The sequence below is a fragment of the Tauraco erythrolophus genome, chromosome 3, assembly GCF_009769465.1.
Source record: "Tauraco erythrolophus isolate bTauEry1 chromosome 3, bTauEry1.pri, whole genome shotgun sequence".
Taxonomy (NCBI): Eukaryota; Metazoa; Chordata; class Aves; order Musophagiformes; family Musophagidae; genus Tauraco; species Tauraco erythrolophus.
This window is the reverse complement of record NC_141467.1, coordinates 75,014,270-75,030,997: the sequence shown is the minus strand read 5'-3', so window position 1 is coordinate 75,030,997 and position 16,728 is coordinate 75,014,270. Positions and strand designations below refer to the sequence as shown.

Sequence of the window (16,728 nt, the reverse complement as noted above, 5' to 3'; positions counted from 1 at the left end):
TCAAGTGCAGGCAACTAGTCTTGTTTTATTGCCCCAATAACTAGAGATTAAAACATCACAGTCAATGGCTTTTACATAGACAGAGTCAAACTCTTCTCAGTTATTTGTGTTGAAATTTTCTCAACACCAAGATCAACTGCATATGGATAAGAGAAGAAATTTTACATGTAAGACATAATACAGTAGAAAAAATGTTGCTTTTCTGTAGAAACATTTTTATGTGTAGAGAAGATGTAGACTCAGGAGTTTAAAGATTTAAGAGACTTTTAAAATTAATACTGTTGCAAGTGCTGCACTCGTAATATCAAAAGCTGATCTTCTGATAAGACTAAGCCAATGCCAAAACATTTGTAAATAGGATTCAATCAATACTTTAGTTTCTACTGACATGAACTTGTTTTTTAAAATGAAACTGCTTCATACTGAACAAAATACACTCCTAATAAACTAAAATACTAATTCTCTATGAGAATTCAGCAATTCTTCGAACATTTCAAAATGAATACAAAGGATCAAACTCTGCCTCCGGTTTCCTGAATTCTCATTGAATTGTGCTGGTAATAACAGCAGAATTTGTCCAACGTTGCCCATTCATTACTTCCCTGTTGGAGCATCATTTTTCTAGTAAAGGTGAAAAGTGAAATAGTGAAGGAGAACTGGGAAATGCCTATTGTAGCCATTTGTAACCCTGCTTTTTTCAGACTTTGACATCTCTTACAAATGTTGCTGCAAACATGTTTGTGGCAACATCTGATGATGTTAGAAGAACACAGAGAATCCAGAAGCTTCATTTACAGGAGGCTTTACACACCGTTTGCCTCCCAATCTCCTGTATGCACAATGCTGAATAATCACCCTCATCATGAACATACTGTAGCAGATCTTCACTCACATAGTCTGCATTTGGGTTCAACCTAGGTGGTACTTGTGTCGTGCTGTTTAGGAAGCATGCTGAAATGATAAAAGTTTACACGATGAAGGACAAGGGAAGATGATTTAGAAGTTTCTATCTGCCAGTGATTCCTTGTTTGGATCATATATGTGAGCTGACGTGTCTCCCCAGAAAGTAACAGAGCTAATCAGACTCCCCTTAGAGTCTCTCACTACACAGAGCTACAATAAACAAACACTTAGGTGACTTAACCTGGACTTTTCAGTTGTGGGGAAGACGAATGACACATACGAGTCATCCACAAAGACCCTCTCCATATGCAACAAAATCCCTAATAGGTGAAATCATTAAAATGAAGACTAGGATGTCAAAAATAAAAATCCAGGCAGAGCATTAAAACTAAAAATCCATCATCCTGGGAAGTACCATAGTCAGAGCAGCAGAAAAAAGGTGTTTCCCCCTCAACAATCCTAAAGCTGCTGTACTAAATACAAGGCAACATGATACCAGCAGCACTCTACCGCTGGATGGGTGAAGTAACAGCAGCAGTAAAAGAAGAAAAGACCAATGGGCAGCAGCAGGACATGACAAAGACAGCAAACGTTGAAATGACAGCAAGATCTCTTTTCTTCTTCACACGCAGGAGCTGAGTATGCCTGATTTTATGCCCAGAATACTAATCTAAACTTGGATAACAAACTACGAACAAAAGAGGGAAGGAAAAATCTGCTATGTTAAAGAGGAATATATTCTTTGGATGTTCGCACTGGAGGTGGGATTATCTGAGGAAGACCACTACAAGAGATGCTATAGCAGCAGGCATTTTACCTCCTGTTCATGTAGTGTTGACCCACTGTTATTTCTACTTTCCTGAACTAGTGGTTCATTTTTCTGTCTTTATTACATTTCCTTAGAAATTAATTTTAAATATTGAAACTGAGCCCATTTTTCTCCCAGGACCACGTGGCAGAGAAGTGACACTATCACTAATGCTGTGCCATTTGTGGTCAAGAATCATGTATATCTCACATTTCCTTATTAAGGTTAGTATTTGCGTACAGTACTTTTTCTGCTTTCAAAATCAGATTCAGTTTTACCGCTCAGAATTTCAAGCTGAGAAACACAGATCTGGATCCAGAGGAAAAGCAGTAGACAGCAAAAACTAAGTACACTTGGGACGCAGGGATTTTGTCACTCAGGTTCAGCAAAGTGAGACTTGAGACTTCACTTGAACGAGGCCCTCACTATCCTGCCCTTCACAGGCTGAGTCGGGCGCCAGTTATCAACCAGTGGGTTCACAGGTTCGTTCTCACCATTCTTGGAAAGGCTACGGAGCTTTGCCATCTGCAAGGAAGAAAAATTAGAGTGGCCATGTGAATTCACCTGGAAGCAGTGTGGACCTCGATGCCTAGAACAAACTCTGAGACAGAAAAAGAATTTTCTTATCCAATGACAAGCACACTGGTAGAGATTATTGGTAGAGATCACTCCAGCCCAATAGCTAGCACTGTTTCTGCAGATCTTTACACTCTTCATCCACAGAAAGATGCATCATCTGACCCTTGCCTGGGCTTCTTTTGGATTTTTTCCTGGCCCTCACTCACAAGGTGGAAAAAGAGTAAGGGCCTCCTGTGACCCTGCCGAATCACCTGTGAAAATATGACTATCCGTGAAGGAAGATGCACATCAAAGTCTGTGCAAGGGAGTCTGACAGAAAAAGCTGATCTGCAGAAGTTTGTACTTTGTTCTGTGAGGCAGAGAAATGTATGCCCACTGGATTATTAAGTTCAGCATTAATTCAGCACTTAGCTGTTGTTCTCCAAATAAATTTAAATTCAGTTTTGCTTTGTTAATTGTTACCCTTCCATCAGAATGCAAAATAAATCTGCTCTGGAAACAGACAAATCAGTAAAAAGGCTATACCCTGACTTGTACTGCTGAAGCAGAAAACAGTATAAATAACTAAAAGTTTTAATGCAAGAATTAAAAAGAAGGTCACCTTATCCACACTGGCTCTCTATTCTTTTTCTTGTGTAAATGCAGATTTGAGCTATATGAATACAATTAGTACATTAATTTGTATTAACATTCAGGTTTGCAGGTTCTAGCTAGTTTGGTCTTTCTCGCTGACAGCTTTCCGGGAGTCAAGATCTGGACCAGCAATTTCTTGAACTGGGAAACCAACTACAAGTTAGTCTCACTTGCCACTTAATGCTGAAGCACAGATAATGAACTGAGGCTGCTGTGATGGCTGAATTTTGTGGCTCAGGGGCACTTCTGCCTACACGGGTTTTCAGGATCCCAAGAACACTCCTGCTGAAGCTGTCCCAGGAGATGTCTAGGAAGAGAGTCTGATTCCCAAGGTCAGTTTTACAGTCTATTTCAACAGTCCATTCTGCAGGCAATTTCTCACAGTCCTCAGCTAAAGTTTTCGTTATCAAAACCCACAAGGTAACACAGGGTTTGCAAATCATCACACTGACACACTGAGACACTGTTGAGAATTGGTAAAGGAGTAGCAGAACTAGTTGGGAGTTTACCTGGTCTGAGCTGACTTCAATTGGCTCCCTCAAGAGAATCCAAGTGATGCACTCCTCACAGGGGGGTGTAGTGAACGAACCATGGTAGGTCCAGTAGTCCCGAGATTTGGGGAAAAGAATTGAAGGATCAAAGTGGTGAAAAGGAGCCTCTTTTCCCTTAGAGAAACAGAAAATAATTCTCTGCAGTAACTCTAGGGTATGCATCTTAAAAGACATCAGTATCTATGTTATTACAAAGGAAGTAATTAAATACCAAGATTCATGCAAGAGATCCATCTCCTTTTCTTTCTGTCAAGCATTTGCCCTGCAATTAGTAATAACTGACATTTTGATTCCATTAATAAATTAAAAGAAATTACAAACTCAACTGTTTGGGACCAAAGCAAATTCATTATTACATTCTTCTATTCTGGAATTATCAAAATTTTGGTTTATTTTGAGTCACTTGGGATAAAAGTTAAATGCTGTGGCACTGCAGGTACTGGTACCCTTTTGATACAACAGAACAGTGGCCAGGCATTTACGTTAGATTCGTTACAGTCTTCTCCTCTATCTGAAGGAATTTAAATCTGCATCTCTCTCCTCCCAAAATTGTGCTCTAATTACATTGTCATGGTGACACTCTCAATCTTTTTGTTAGCACTATTACACTTAATGTGAAAAACGAAAATATTTCCTGGAAGAGTACTGGATCCTGACTGTCTTACAACTAAAGGTGACACCAGACAAGGGAAAACAGCAGACACCAGACAACATTTCCTGAAAAGTTTTTCTTTTCCACCAAATAGGATACTCAAGAGAATATCTCCACAGAAGCGTGATGAGACTTCCATGTCCCCTCAGGGTGACAAGAACTTAACAAGAAAGTTCAGTTCTCTACTGATATTTAGGATGCAGTTCTGGAAAGCAAAATGTATTATTCCTAATTCCTTCTCCTATCATGCAGAATCTTCTCTAGACGGGAACAGAGTATTACCCTACAAAGTGCAATGGGAGGAGCTGAAATCTCTTCCACACATCCTTGAACGAATACGGGTAGAAGGAATATCATCAAGACTCCAAATATATCTTCCTGACAAAATTATTCTGTAAGCTCAGTACGAGTTTGCAAATAACTTCACAAACAAAATTGTGCTTTTTCAGTAAACATAGTACAGGGTCCAAGAAGTTCCTCTGTCTGTAATGTATTATAGCAATTGAAACTGCATGTGCAATAAACACACCAGTGATACCATCCATTAATCTTTCCGGAAAAATAAGCAATCTTGGTAAAATGTATGTGATGACAGAAAAGAAAATACGTATGAGAGAAAATATAAAATGTGTTTGTTTGCATATGTACGTATCTTTCTCTGCTTTTCTTCAACTGCTGCTTTTTCCAGAACCGCTACAGAAAATATCTGTATGTAGGAAACCATACTTCTATTTTTTTTCTGTTAGAAGTCATAAAATCTCCAGTTAGGCAGATAGAATGTCATGGAGTGAATATCACTGCCATCTTGTCATCATTACACGACACGGCTTCATAGGGTTATTAATTAAGTTTTTATTAACTGTGACAAAGCTTTTCTGTGTGTAAATGGCCAAAAAATGACCTTCCGTTCCCTCAGCAGAAAGAACTGAATTGTACCTGAAGACTAAGAAAAGGCTGAAAAAATAAAATCGATATGACTCTGAATAAGGAGAGAACAGATTTCAGACTCAGACCTGCACATCTATGGTAGTACATACATACACAAATGCAAGAAATTCTGCTAAATTTGGAAGAAAATGCTTACCAAATTTGTAAAATTCAGCCCTGGTGATCTAGTGGTATGTTAAGTGTGAAACGTCAAATAAAAAAGTGACTTTTCTTTTAGCATCATTAGAATCATAAAGCTTATCATGAAGTAGAATTACTGAAGTATACCTAGAGATTAGATTTATGTTAAATAATAATGTTAAGTAACAATACATGCAGTACCACAATTTTCTGCAAAGAACTCTTTTCTGCAGTTTTATCTATGCAATAGGTATGGACTTTGGTCCTTAGATCATTAATGAAACTGAAAACCAGTTTAGAATAGGTTTGCAATGCTATTTGTGCTAGTATCATAAAAAGACAGTACCTAGGACTGGTGCAGAAACTGTACCATATAATCCCTTTTATAAATTAATTTAGTTCCATCTTGAAACTCCATGATGTTTTTATTCTCCCTTACACTGACTGGGAGCTTGCTCCATCATTCCTACTAGTTTCTTCTCATTTCAGGCTAACTAAATTACTGACTCAATTATATGCATCTGTTTCAGCCACTGCTGTCCTCAAATTCAAAAAGCTTTTAATTTCTTTTTGATATTTGCACACTAGCATATTTTTACAGAGCAGTATTAATGAGATTAATCAATTGTGCATGCAAGGACTGACACAAAATCCTCTACAAGAAGACTTACAGAAGTGAGGAGTTACATGTTTACTTAAGTAAAAGAAAGTGTCCTGCTCCACAGTCCAATGTATCACCTCTAGTGCTACTGTTAGATATCAGAATGATGCCAAAAAGCGTGAATCTGAACTGATTTCTGCTTCTGCTGCTTTTCAGCTACATTATATCACAAAAATTGTTTCGATACCTTGGTCTTAATGTTATCGATTTCTTCAAGAATTCTCTTCATCTCTGGTTTGGGAGTTTTTCCAACCTGTAACGCAAAGTACAAGTACTATGTTTTTCCATCATGTTCCACAGTATTTGAAAGAAATTCAGTACATCCCATCTGTCAAGTTAGGCAGCAGTACTCTCAGAGCATCCGGTACAGACTGACACAAAATTATGAGAGTTAAAAGAACATCCGGAATAGCAGACTCAAGTAATTGGCTTTGCAATTAAAAAATGTGTTGAAAGACTCTAAAAGGTGTCTCCCACTGTCTGAGGAACAAACTGCTCACTCAGACAGTGTCATCTAACAGTCAAGCCCTTGGCTCTTGGTTTGAAAGCAGTCTACAATCACTGCGAGATATATGAGCACTCAGCAGAGTGTTGATAGTCTGAAGAGCTGGAGTTCCTGCAGACACTTCAAACACTCTGCAGGACATATGCAGTCAGATCAGACTTGATGTAAGACATACGATGAGATTCATGTCATGACCTCCTCAAGCTATGGGGTCACTTTATTGCTTCTGTTCATGACATTCAGCACCTCCAAAAGCTTTGACATGGCTCTGCATTCCAGAAGAGTAAAGATAGAATGCATAAGACACGCTTCTACTGCCATGTTTTGTTCCAAAACAGATTAAATTCAATGCTTCAGGAGATAATTCAATCTCTGTTTTAGCAATAACCAAAAACCCAGACATGGAACATGACAAACCCAGAGCAGAACAACAGCTCCTATGCCGAAGAGCGAGAAGGAAACAAGCAAAGAAGGTCAGAGAAGGTACGGCGATACTACTTACTTTTCTAGACCTGTTAGCTGATCTTAGCATGGTTAATAGGAAAATAATTTTATGCTTTCTAAGTTGCGTTTTACAAGATAAAGCTTTAGCCTAAAACAGACCAAAAGAAATCATAAAGGAAGAATAACTGAAGGACATAGTCACAGGGGAGAATCTGGACAGGTGCTGACCTTCAGTTTAAACTAACCACAAGAAAAAAGGTGAGGCTGGCTTACAGTATAACAGAACTAAAACAATATTGGATCTAGGCTGTCCAGGGACACCGTGGCAAAATTAATTACATCCACTTGCTATTGCTTGTACGAGTGCAGCTTACTAGTGATAAAGCAATAAAAGGAGAACTATTCTCTGACGGATGCCATGTTCAAGCTGAAATGCCCACCTGCAGGCAAAATGACAGCCACATAGCTGAAGTTTGCTTGATTTATCACTATTAGATTGTCTGCATGTTAGAGTTTCTTAGTGTCCTAGACCACATACAGATTTGATAGCAGGATTGCTTTCTTTCTGCTAAGTTCATAAAAAAACCTTCTAAAATATCAGTACAGTATTATTTATTATGAAGCTGCTGTATTTAAAGGTTAAAACGTTCAGTGAACTTCTTTACCATCAATTCTTTCGAGTACTTATTTTTTTTGGAGCAGGTTCATTGATCTCCTTTTGATTCCCAGCTCGTGGGGATCTGCAAGAGACCATGGATGGGACTCAGTCAACGTAACCTTGCTGACAGGTAGACACAATACCTGCTAGCAGAGAAAGGGAAGGAGGAAACACTCTTCCAATGAAGACTGTTCTCGTCACTCAGTACACATCACAGCATGGAGCTGGTCAGCTATCAGGGACAAAGTTAATAAGTGTCCCAGGCTTGAAGTTATGCGTCTCTTTTTCAGTACCACCAGTGACATGTGCCACTGGTGTCAGGAATGGTGTCAGAAGTCATAGAATCATAGAATGGTTAGGGTTGGAAGGGACCTCAAAGATCATCTAGTTCCCTGGCCATGGGCAGGGAAACTCTCCACTACACCAGGTTGCCCAAAGCCTCATCCAGCCTGGCCTTGAACACTTCCAGGGATGGGGCACCTACAACTTCTCTGAGCAACCTGTTCCAGTGCCTCACCACCCTCTGAGTGAAAAATTTCTTCCTTATATCTAATCTAAATCTGCCCTCTTTCAGTTTAAAGCCATTGCCCCTTGTCCTGTCACTACACAGCCTTGTAAAAAGTCCCCAACACAAGAAGGACATGGAGCTGCTGGAGCGGGTCCAGAGGAGGGCCACGAAGATGATCCGAGGGCTGGAACACCTCTGCTATGAAGACAGGCTGAGAGAGTTGGGGCTGTTCGGCCTGGAGAAGAGAAGGCTCCGGGGAGATCTTATAGCAGCCTTCCAGTACTTAAAGGGGGCCTACAGGAAAGCTGGACGGCTCTGAATGAGTTAGTGCATGGAATCTGGAGGGCCCAAGGATGTATCTGTGCATCACTTTGAATGTTTTCCTGTAAAATCATACAGTGCGGGGAAAAACGATGGGAACTTTTCCCCTGGCACTAGAGAAAGATGAAAAATACAGAAAATTATAAAGACTGAATATTTGCCACTTACTTTCAGAAAAACGCCCACAACAGCCACACCATCAGGTTGTTTCAAAGCTCCAGCAAAATTGCCATGTTTTGGATTCCAGTGCACCATATGTAACTAAAAATCAATGAAAAGTCAGTTACAAATGCAAGAAATTGCCAACAGCACAATCTTACAACTTTCACATTAAATTAAGAAAAGTTTCCAGCACACAGTAAGTAAAGCAACAAACATGAAGAAGAAAACTATAAGTATTTCCTATTCCTGTTCCCTTGCCTCCATGCACTCACACTTTCCATAAGCATCACTTTGCATTTAATTGAAACATAAAAGAAGGAAAATGGAGTTTACCACACAATACCTTTAAAAATTAATCAGACAATTCAACTAACTATAAACAGTCTAACCCAAGCACGTGCCATGCACACATGCAGTGCATAAAACACCTACTGACATGGCCATCACCTCAAGTAGAGTTTTCGATCTTCATGTTACACAGATAACAGCTCAAGGATTTACAATGGGTTGTAAGCAGTACGTATGTCATTTTTTTTTATCTCTTACTACTCTCAGCACCTTGTACCGGAAAGGAGTGGAGGGAGCAATCTGACATTCCCTTCTCATTTCTACTTTCAACTGTATTTTCAGGATGTATTTCTAGTTTTTACATCTCCTTCCAGAAAATCTCTGGCATCTGCATATGGCTACAAATGCTGCAACCAGCAGTGTGGAATCTCAAAATAAGTAGTGTCTGAAACAGAGCACCATACAAAAAAAATAGGAGACTGGTGCATATTTTGAATGCAAATTTTGATGACTTTTTTTTTTTAAACACAGTAACAATTATTTAAAACAACAACAACAAAAAAGCCCTGAATATAACTGAATGTTTTGCATTCTGTTTCTTTTTTCTTGAGGATAATGAGAAGGATAAAGGTGAAGCAGCCATATATCTTTGGTTGCATTCTAGTAAAATTTCATACATTCCAGGCTTTCTTCTGCTGTCAATAAATATCCGAGTACTGCAAACAAAAGCAAATCAAAAATTCTGTGCTGGAATTAATGAAGAAATAGCTCAAGGAAGCAGAATTGGTCTGTTTAGTCGTCCACAAAAAGTAAAACTCTAACACAGTCTGGCTGTAGCTAAGGAACGGTAAAAAAAACAACAAAACAATCACCTACAGTCATCTCTGCAATGTTTGTGCACACTGACCCTGCAAAATATCTGCTCAAATTTTCTCCTATAACAGGTCGGCAAAGCCCCTGTAAGCTCTGCTCCTTAAGGGTATAGGTGGAAGGCTGGAAAACATTAGTGCAGGCTTTTTGTGGGCGTAGACATATTTTGAGCCTATTCTCAAATAAGATGGAGAAAGGAGGCAACATCTCCTAATAATTCACTAGCACCAATAATGAATTCACTTATTACCTGAAGAAGTCTTCAGGGCCCAGAGCAGCCATTAATTTTAGGAAATTTGGACAACAATAGTGCAGCAGTTTACATTAAAAATAACCCCAAACATCTGGTTTCCACAGTTCCCAAAAATAAACACAGAGATTTTAAAGCACAGATGTTCAGAAAATGGAAGATACTCTTTACCACTATGAATCGGTTTTAAGGTGAATCTAATTTTGAATGTCAGTTTATCAAATGTGCTTTTAGTGAGTTTTTCTATTAATTAGTATTGCTTTCTGAAACTAACTTACTAATTCAAGCTATACTAGAAACGGCTAAAAGCCAAAAAACATCAGCAGAAAACAGATCTTCCTATTTGGAAACAACAGATCATTTTGTCTCAAATATTTTTAAAACATCCTAAAATACCAGTGAAAACTCTTGCTTGAAAAAGCAAATTCCACGTTAGTATATACTTCCAAAGATACATTTGTTGGCGGATGCAACTTATCCCACTGCACGCTGATGAAGATTCACAAGTCTCACAGGCACAATTCGGAGAAAAATCCATAGCTAAAGACTTGCAAAAGGGAGAACGGTTAAGCTGTTCCGACGCACAGCCAGTCAAATTCCAGTTAGCACTATAGCAGTTAGTACTGCTGTAAAAAACAAGTCCTACCTCTGCTGCATATTTCACGCCGTCTATAACGTGCTCAGAGCCATGGTCGTCAGAGGAGCCCCAGTGCAAGTGGAGCTGACGCAGCCGGTAGGCTCCGGTGAGGGGCCCACCCCTGAGCACTGCAATTGATAACCGATATCAGCAGCAGCCCACAAAACGCTGTCACACGCATATACTCAGCGGGGACTCGTGCTTTGAAAGCATGGAGCACCTCTTGTAAACCCAGCTGATTGCAGTGGGGGGGTCACAACACCCACCAGTTCACAAGAGTGGGGCTGAATTCTGTAATCACTCAGGAAGAGTCGTGTTTGATGTGAAAACTGTGGAAGTTGCCCTGAGTCAAGCACGGAATCAAACCCGGGCTGCCCAACAAGCCCCTTTTCTCTTGGCAAGTGGATACATTATAGCTCCTGATGTGGAGACAGAAGGAAGGCATTCGCAGCTGATCCTTGTCAAGAAATGGTCTGCTGTGAAGAAATGGCTGGGACTGTGAAATTGACCCAACGGTGCTTTGAAGCATACCTCTAGTCCATGACATACCTTTTACAGTTCAGACAACTCAACTAAACAATGGTTACAGAACAGTTTGCTGCTTTAAAAAAAATAAAAATTAAAAAAAAAAAAAATCTACTTCTTGAAAGGGAGGGAAGGGAATAAAGTTTAGGTCAAACGAGTTAGAAAAGCATTCCTGAGCAAGCAAAAGCTATCGTTCACATCTAACATTACCGCCAATGAAACAAATTAAGAAGCTATTATTTCTGCTGTTGTTAGCCAAAAAATGCTGACCATGCATCAGTCTGACAGTGTACATCAACTCTGACTTTCAAAACATCACACCTGCTCTTTCAGTTTGGGGATTCTTTTGAGCAGGGACTGCTTAGAGGATAAGCTCTCGACTATATTTTTCATTCATTACCTAAGGCAGGAATGAGACGTGTTTCCTTACACAGAAAGCTGATAATGCAGTTCACAACTGCAGTGCCAGAAGACCTTGTTTAAATAGCATTCAAGTTTGAACTTCTACCAATAGCTTTGAAGTTCAAAGTTAACATTGAAATAATATTTAAATCCTCTTGTGCCCAATGGTCTCAAATGAATTCTTGATATCACGTGTTGGAATACCTACACAGAGCAAGGGGTTTAACTTTGCTGTTTCTCTTTTTAGTTGGTAGGTGTCACAGCCATTGGGGGAAGAAACAAAGCACTGTGTTGGGTTTTAGGCAACCAGTTCCACTTATTTTTTCAGTTTGTTCATGCATAAATAAAATATCATAACTAACTCAATACAGTCTTGAGTAAGCCTTCTGTAGAAGCCTTCAATGGAAAGTATGTATTATTAGTAGTATTATTATTATTCACTTTTGAGTGTGGGAAAAATAAGGCACAGACTCTAAGGCCCAAATCCTCGCTTGCCATTTCCCACTGGAATCAATCAGGAGCTAAATTTATGTAATCTACCTACATTTACAAGCTAAATCAGTATCAGAGGTGGAAACTCATTTAACAGTCACCTCTTACAGGTGGCCCTTTCCAGAGCTCAAATACTGTGAAGCACTTGGAAACAGCATTTCATAACAGTATACAGATCTGTCTAGCATAAAAATAAAACTTTTTAACATTCAAAACTTTCCATGTGATTAGATCAATAAAAGGCTATCTTCAAGATAGATTTCTTTTTCCAATTAAAATCAGAACCGTGACTACTACTTATCCTCAGCTGCTGCCACCACAGAAGCCAACAAATGAAGGTAATAAAATGTTTATGAAATGCTTTCTCATGTGGTTTTCAGAGCTGTTGAACATTGTATCTGATTCCAATCAGACACATCCCTATGAAAGGCTTGAGTTCTAAACTACTGTCCAGCAGCCTCCAGAAAGTTAGTAAGAGCAGCAGGGAGACAATGTGCACACTGGGTGTCCAAAGGAACAACAGAAATTATGGGGAGGGGAAGAGGCAGGGAGGGAATGGAGGGAAGATGATTCAGAGGAAGGGGTGCAACAAGGGCTGCACTCTGCTTGGCCAAATCAGGGTCATTCTCCAACACAGTTCCCTGGGCAAACATGTTCTTGAGCAGCCTCTGTCTAAACATTTCAGCCTTTAGGAAGCTGTAAAGATAGAGCAGAACCACCATGTGAAAAGATTCATAATCAATTTACTTCCCATGCTTTCCATCATGGTATTGATTTTATGCAGTGTTTGCGGAAGAGCATTCTGTGTTATAAGAAAAGTGCAACTTATGATTTGTCTGAGGCCACTGAGTAGAAACCGCGGTAGTAAGTACTAAAGCGCCATACAAGCACATAACAAAGAGATGGTCTCAGTCCTCAATAGTTTAGATTCCATCTGCGAGATGTGGAACAATAATAGGTAGCTGTAACGGTAAATAAAGGAGTCCAAGGAAACAATGAGCTCATCAAGATAAACAAGAGAGAGTGATCTTTCACTGTACTGCAGACATATTTTGTTAATTATATAGCTTACTAAGAACAAAATCCCAATCCAAATGCTATCAAAGCAGATGCAGAAAAATACAATGGAAAGTAACCCTGTTTTCCATTAATTAGATTACTTTACTTCTTGATAAAGGACTGATCAATATAGCATGCCTTTGAGATGTCTTTGCATTATACGGTATTGTGAATTTATCATTCATTTTGACTATTATTGCCTGTCTGCATTCAGAGCTACACACTGATACAGCTCTGGAATCAAGTTTTGAACCATTTAACTTAGAGATGCGAGACTGCCCTCTCTCAATTAAATAACAAAGCCATTTCATAGCTTCTGGAAAGCATTTTCATAAATGCTTTTTCAGGCTGTGAAGGATCTTAAGACTACCCGTACAAACAGAAGAAATCAAGATCACAGTCGAGTTGTGTGGAAACATGCGAGTTTTGTGTTTATGGAGTGCCTCGGGGCACACACTAAACCCCTCTGGGTGACACACTCTCCCCTTACACAAAACCTGAGGATGTTGTGTCCACATTGAAGGAGGTGACCTGAGGAAAAGAAGTCCACCTTCCAGCTGCACCTGTATTTCAGGGGTGCCCTTGCGGCTGCACCTTTCCTGTCCCACCTATGGGGGACATAAACATGGCTGGATCCACCAGAATAAACTCCAGGAGAACCTTTTTTACGTACCCAAATGACTTTTCTCCACCAGCCTGCACAGGCCAGGTACCACAGGATGCGTTTGGATTCCCAGCGCTTTGCAAACCTCAATTCCTAATAATCCCCAAAAGCTGAACCCAAAACCGACCTGATCGATCGAAAGTGTCATCAAAGACGACTCGGCAGGTGCGCCCGTTGTTCAGGATGGTTTTCGCTGCCCCGGGGTCGTAACTGGCATGCCAAGAGGAGAGCGAGCTGTCGTGCCGCACGTCTTTGCTGTTGATCTCGATGGGCGACTGCTTGTCGCCCTTGGCCATGGGGTAGTTCTCATGCCAGCGCTCGGGTCCTGGGGGGAAAGGCACGGAAATGTCGCTCTGCCTCGTCCCCAGCCAGCCTGGCGGCCCCGCGCCCCCACTCACCGTTGTCGCTGTCGTAGCCCCACACGGACTGGGCCATGGTGCCGCTGCCCGCGCCCCGTCCCTCACCCTCCGCAGCGGCTCACGGCAGCGCGGTACCCTCCACCGTCCTTCCTCCCTCCCTCCCGCCCCGGGGGGCTTTTTATAGACCGCCGCGGCTCCGCGTCCTCCCCGGGGGGGTGGGCGGCGGGAGGGCGGCGGCGGGAGGCTGCGAGGCGGGCAGGGACGGGGGGCGGAGGCGGCGGGGAGCCGCGGGGGCGGGAACAGCCATTTTCTCCCCCCCGCAAGGCGAGGCAGAGGGATGCCCGCGGGACCCAGCGGCTCCCTTCATCCGCCTCCCAGAGGGCACGCCTCAGCGCCCCCGGCCCCGGGAGTGGGAAAGAGGGGGCTGCACCGCCCCGAGGGCCCGACGGGACCGGGCGGGCGGGTGCTGAGCCGGCGGCAGAAATGGCGGGAGCGCCCCGCAGCCCCCACGGAGGGACGTGGAGCCGGGCTCGGGTGGAGGAGCTGCTACACGGAGAGCTAACCTGGTGCACAGACAGGGGGAGCCGACGAGACGGGAACGCCACACCCAGCCCGCCCAGCCCGCACGGCTTTCCCCTGTTCGCAGGCAGCGAAGTCCGCCCGGGTGAGAGAGTGCCCGGGGCGGGCGGGCGTCAGCGCTCCGGCTCAGCTCCGCTCGCAAATGCTCCCGGTTAACAGCTCCAAAAGACACTTTATCTGCCCGAAAGGAAGTTTCGTGGCCTGCCAGACCATGCTGTCACACAAAGCTAGCCTCTGCCATCCCCAGGTGGGGGCCATTCCCTCCCATTCGGTCAAGTTTGGGTTTGGTATCATCCAGTCAATTCTCCTTCGTGCAGAGAGCTTTACACCAAATGCGTTTCTCGTGTTAGGCAACTCAGCAGTCGATAGTTCGGTCAGGAAAACAGCTGTTTTCTGCATGATGGAGAGTCAGTGATCGGTATGGTTGTGTTAGTTGGGTTTGTCTCTACGTCTATGTCAACTACTCAAAGCTTTTCTTTAAATGTCAGCTTCGCTGCAGCCTCCCTTCGCTTTGTCAGTCCGTGTTATCACTGCTGCAACTCTATCTACCTCGAGCTAAACACTACCTCAAACTACATACCTCGAGCTAAATAATATCCCAAGCTAAATATTTGGGAGTCAGCCAAGAAGCATCGCGGACCATGGAGATTTCCAGCATAGTTGCAGTGAACTTGCTCAAATGCTCCTTGTACCCATCAGCACTGGAAAGTAGCATGGAAATAAATCTGCAACTTTGAGAGGCTGCAAACCCTTTGTATTGATGAGGTACTGGAAAAAGGCTGAAAAGCTGTAATATACAGAGCCTAAGATTAATTTGGTTATATTTCATGTTCCAAAACCAGCTGGAAGATAAAGGTTCCCCTTCTAGCTTACTTACATAGCTAGGCTAATAAATAACTAAATATGGGCTTTGTTTAGGGTAACTAGAATGATTTCTTTGAACTTGTTTAGTAAATTCTTCTTGCTCTGAGGTTAATCATAATAAGACATCCTCCCTTTGAGAGAAAGGTAGGACAAGATCTCTCATTTAGGAATCTGCATCTGAGAAGATTTACGTAGAGATGTAGATAGTATCTTTACATAGAGAAGATATATCAGATTGAAAATCACTAAGACTTAGAAACATATATTTTAAGAGGCATTCCTCTTACCATCTTTAAGGATACAAAGATGTGCTCTTTATCAAAATGTCCTTCAGAAAATGTAGTTCCTCATACCTTCCTTAGGCAGAATTCAATTAAGAAAATACTAGGGGGTGATTTAGGTACAATGGTGTGAAAAATGACATCTTTTCACTTTCAAAAGAGAATTCCAAAACAACAGAAAATACAATCTTTTACTCTGTCATCAATCAAACGGATAATTTGTTGCAAGGGCAGGCATGTAAAATTGACACCTGTTGCAATTTTAATTCATAAAGCTTAGACATTAATCCTTTTGAAATGGTTTCTACCTCATCTTCCTGGAGAGAAACATTTGTGAGCTCATGAAATTCTAATTGGAGCGGCTCATTTTCTGTCTATATAAACAGACAGCTTTAGTGGGCTTGTTTATTGAAGGCTCAGAGAGACTTTTAATCATATATACAAGGTATGTTTATTGGAACCATTGATGGAGGGAAGGGACATGATTTGTATTACACAGAAAAAGATGCAAGTCAGTTCTTTCCCTTGTGTTCAATTCTTTGCTCTACATGATAATTTACATACTCTTCTCTATTAAGGAGCCCCCCCATGGCTACACCAAAAATCTTCGTGGTTTAGCTTTCCAGTGAGGTGGTCCTGTTGCACCCAGAGGAGCAGCTCTTCGTCAGCTTCTGCACATTGCAGTTCCTAGGCACTGACATGTAAGTGACGAATGCTAGGATCAACAGTGTAGGTACTTGGAGTCTGCCCCAGGCACTGAGTCATATCACAGATTTTCACTGACTTTGTGGTGGTGATACTCTTTTCCTGCTGCTTTCATCATCAAAGGTAGAGCAAGAAGAAAATGTAGTAGCTTTATCTGCTTTAAGAGATCATCACAATAAAATTATTTTGACATCCCTTAGGACCTACCTTTGCCATTTATCCTTTTCTTCTGATATTGACTCAGAAATTCATTATCATCTAACTTGCATAATATTGCTTTCTCTATGCAGTAAATAATTG

General features: G+C 41.5%; 1 protein-coding gene across 4 annotated transcripts; it reads right to left on the bottom strand.

The window, feature by feature from the left end:
* Window positions 1-2,116: 2,116 nt before the first annotated feature.
* On the bottom strand, window positions 2,117-14,075 carry LOC104376073 (carbonic anhydrase 3). Of its 4 annotated transcripts, none has more exons than XM_009982570.2 (7): window positions 14,039-14,075; window positions 13,768-13,965; window positions 10,508-10,626; window positions 8,442-8,552; window positions 6,043-6,078; window positions 3,433-3,588; window positions 2,117-2,236 (listed from the first exon to the last, which is right to left on the bottom strand). In XM_009982570.2, the coding sequence occupies exons 1-7, from the start codon at window positions 14,073-14,075 to the stop codon at window positions 2,117-2,119; spliced, it is 777 nt and encodes a 258-aa protein (XP_009980872.1). The 4 variants fall into 4 exon arrangements, with proteins under 4 accessions (XP_009980872.1, XP_009980871.1, XP_086465564.1 ...); XM_009982569.2 differs by having other exon boundaries at window positions 6,043-6,108; window positions 8,460-8,552; XM_086609438.1 differs by having other exon boundaries at window positions 6,043-6,108; window positions 8,460-8,552; window positions 10,508-10,733; window positions 13,764-13,965; window positions 14,039-14,054.
* Between the last annotated feature and the right edge of the window lie 2,653 nt (window positions 14,076-16,728).

Bases quoted from the DNA above. Each gene is read 5' to 3' on its own strand.
- LOC104376073 (XM_009982569.2), bottom strand. From the start codon at position 14,075: ATGGCCCAGTCCGTGTGGGGCTACGACAGCGACAACG. The intron at 8,553-10,507 runs GTAGGACTTGTT...ATTGATTTTTAG, and splicing joins GCGTGAAATATGCAGCAGAG to TTACATATGGTGCACTGGAA. The intron at 3,589-6,042 runs GTATCGAAACAA...TGTTTCTCTAAG, and splicing joins TCGATAACATTAAGACCAAG to GGAAAAGAGGCTCCTTTTCA.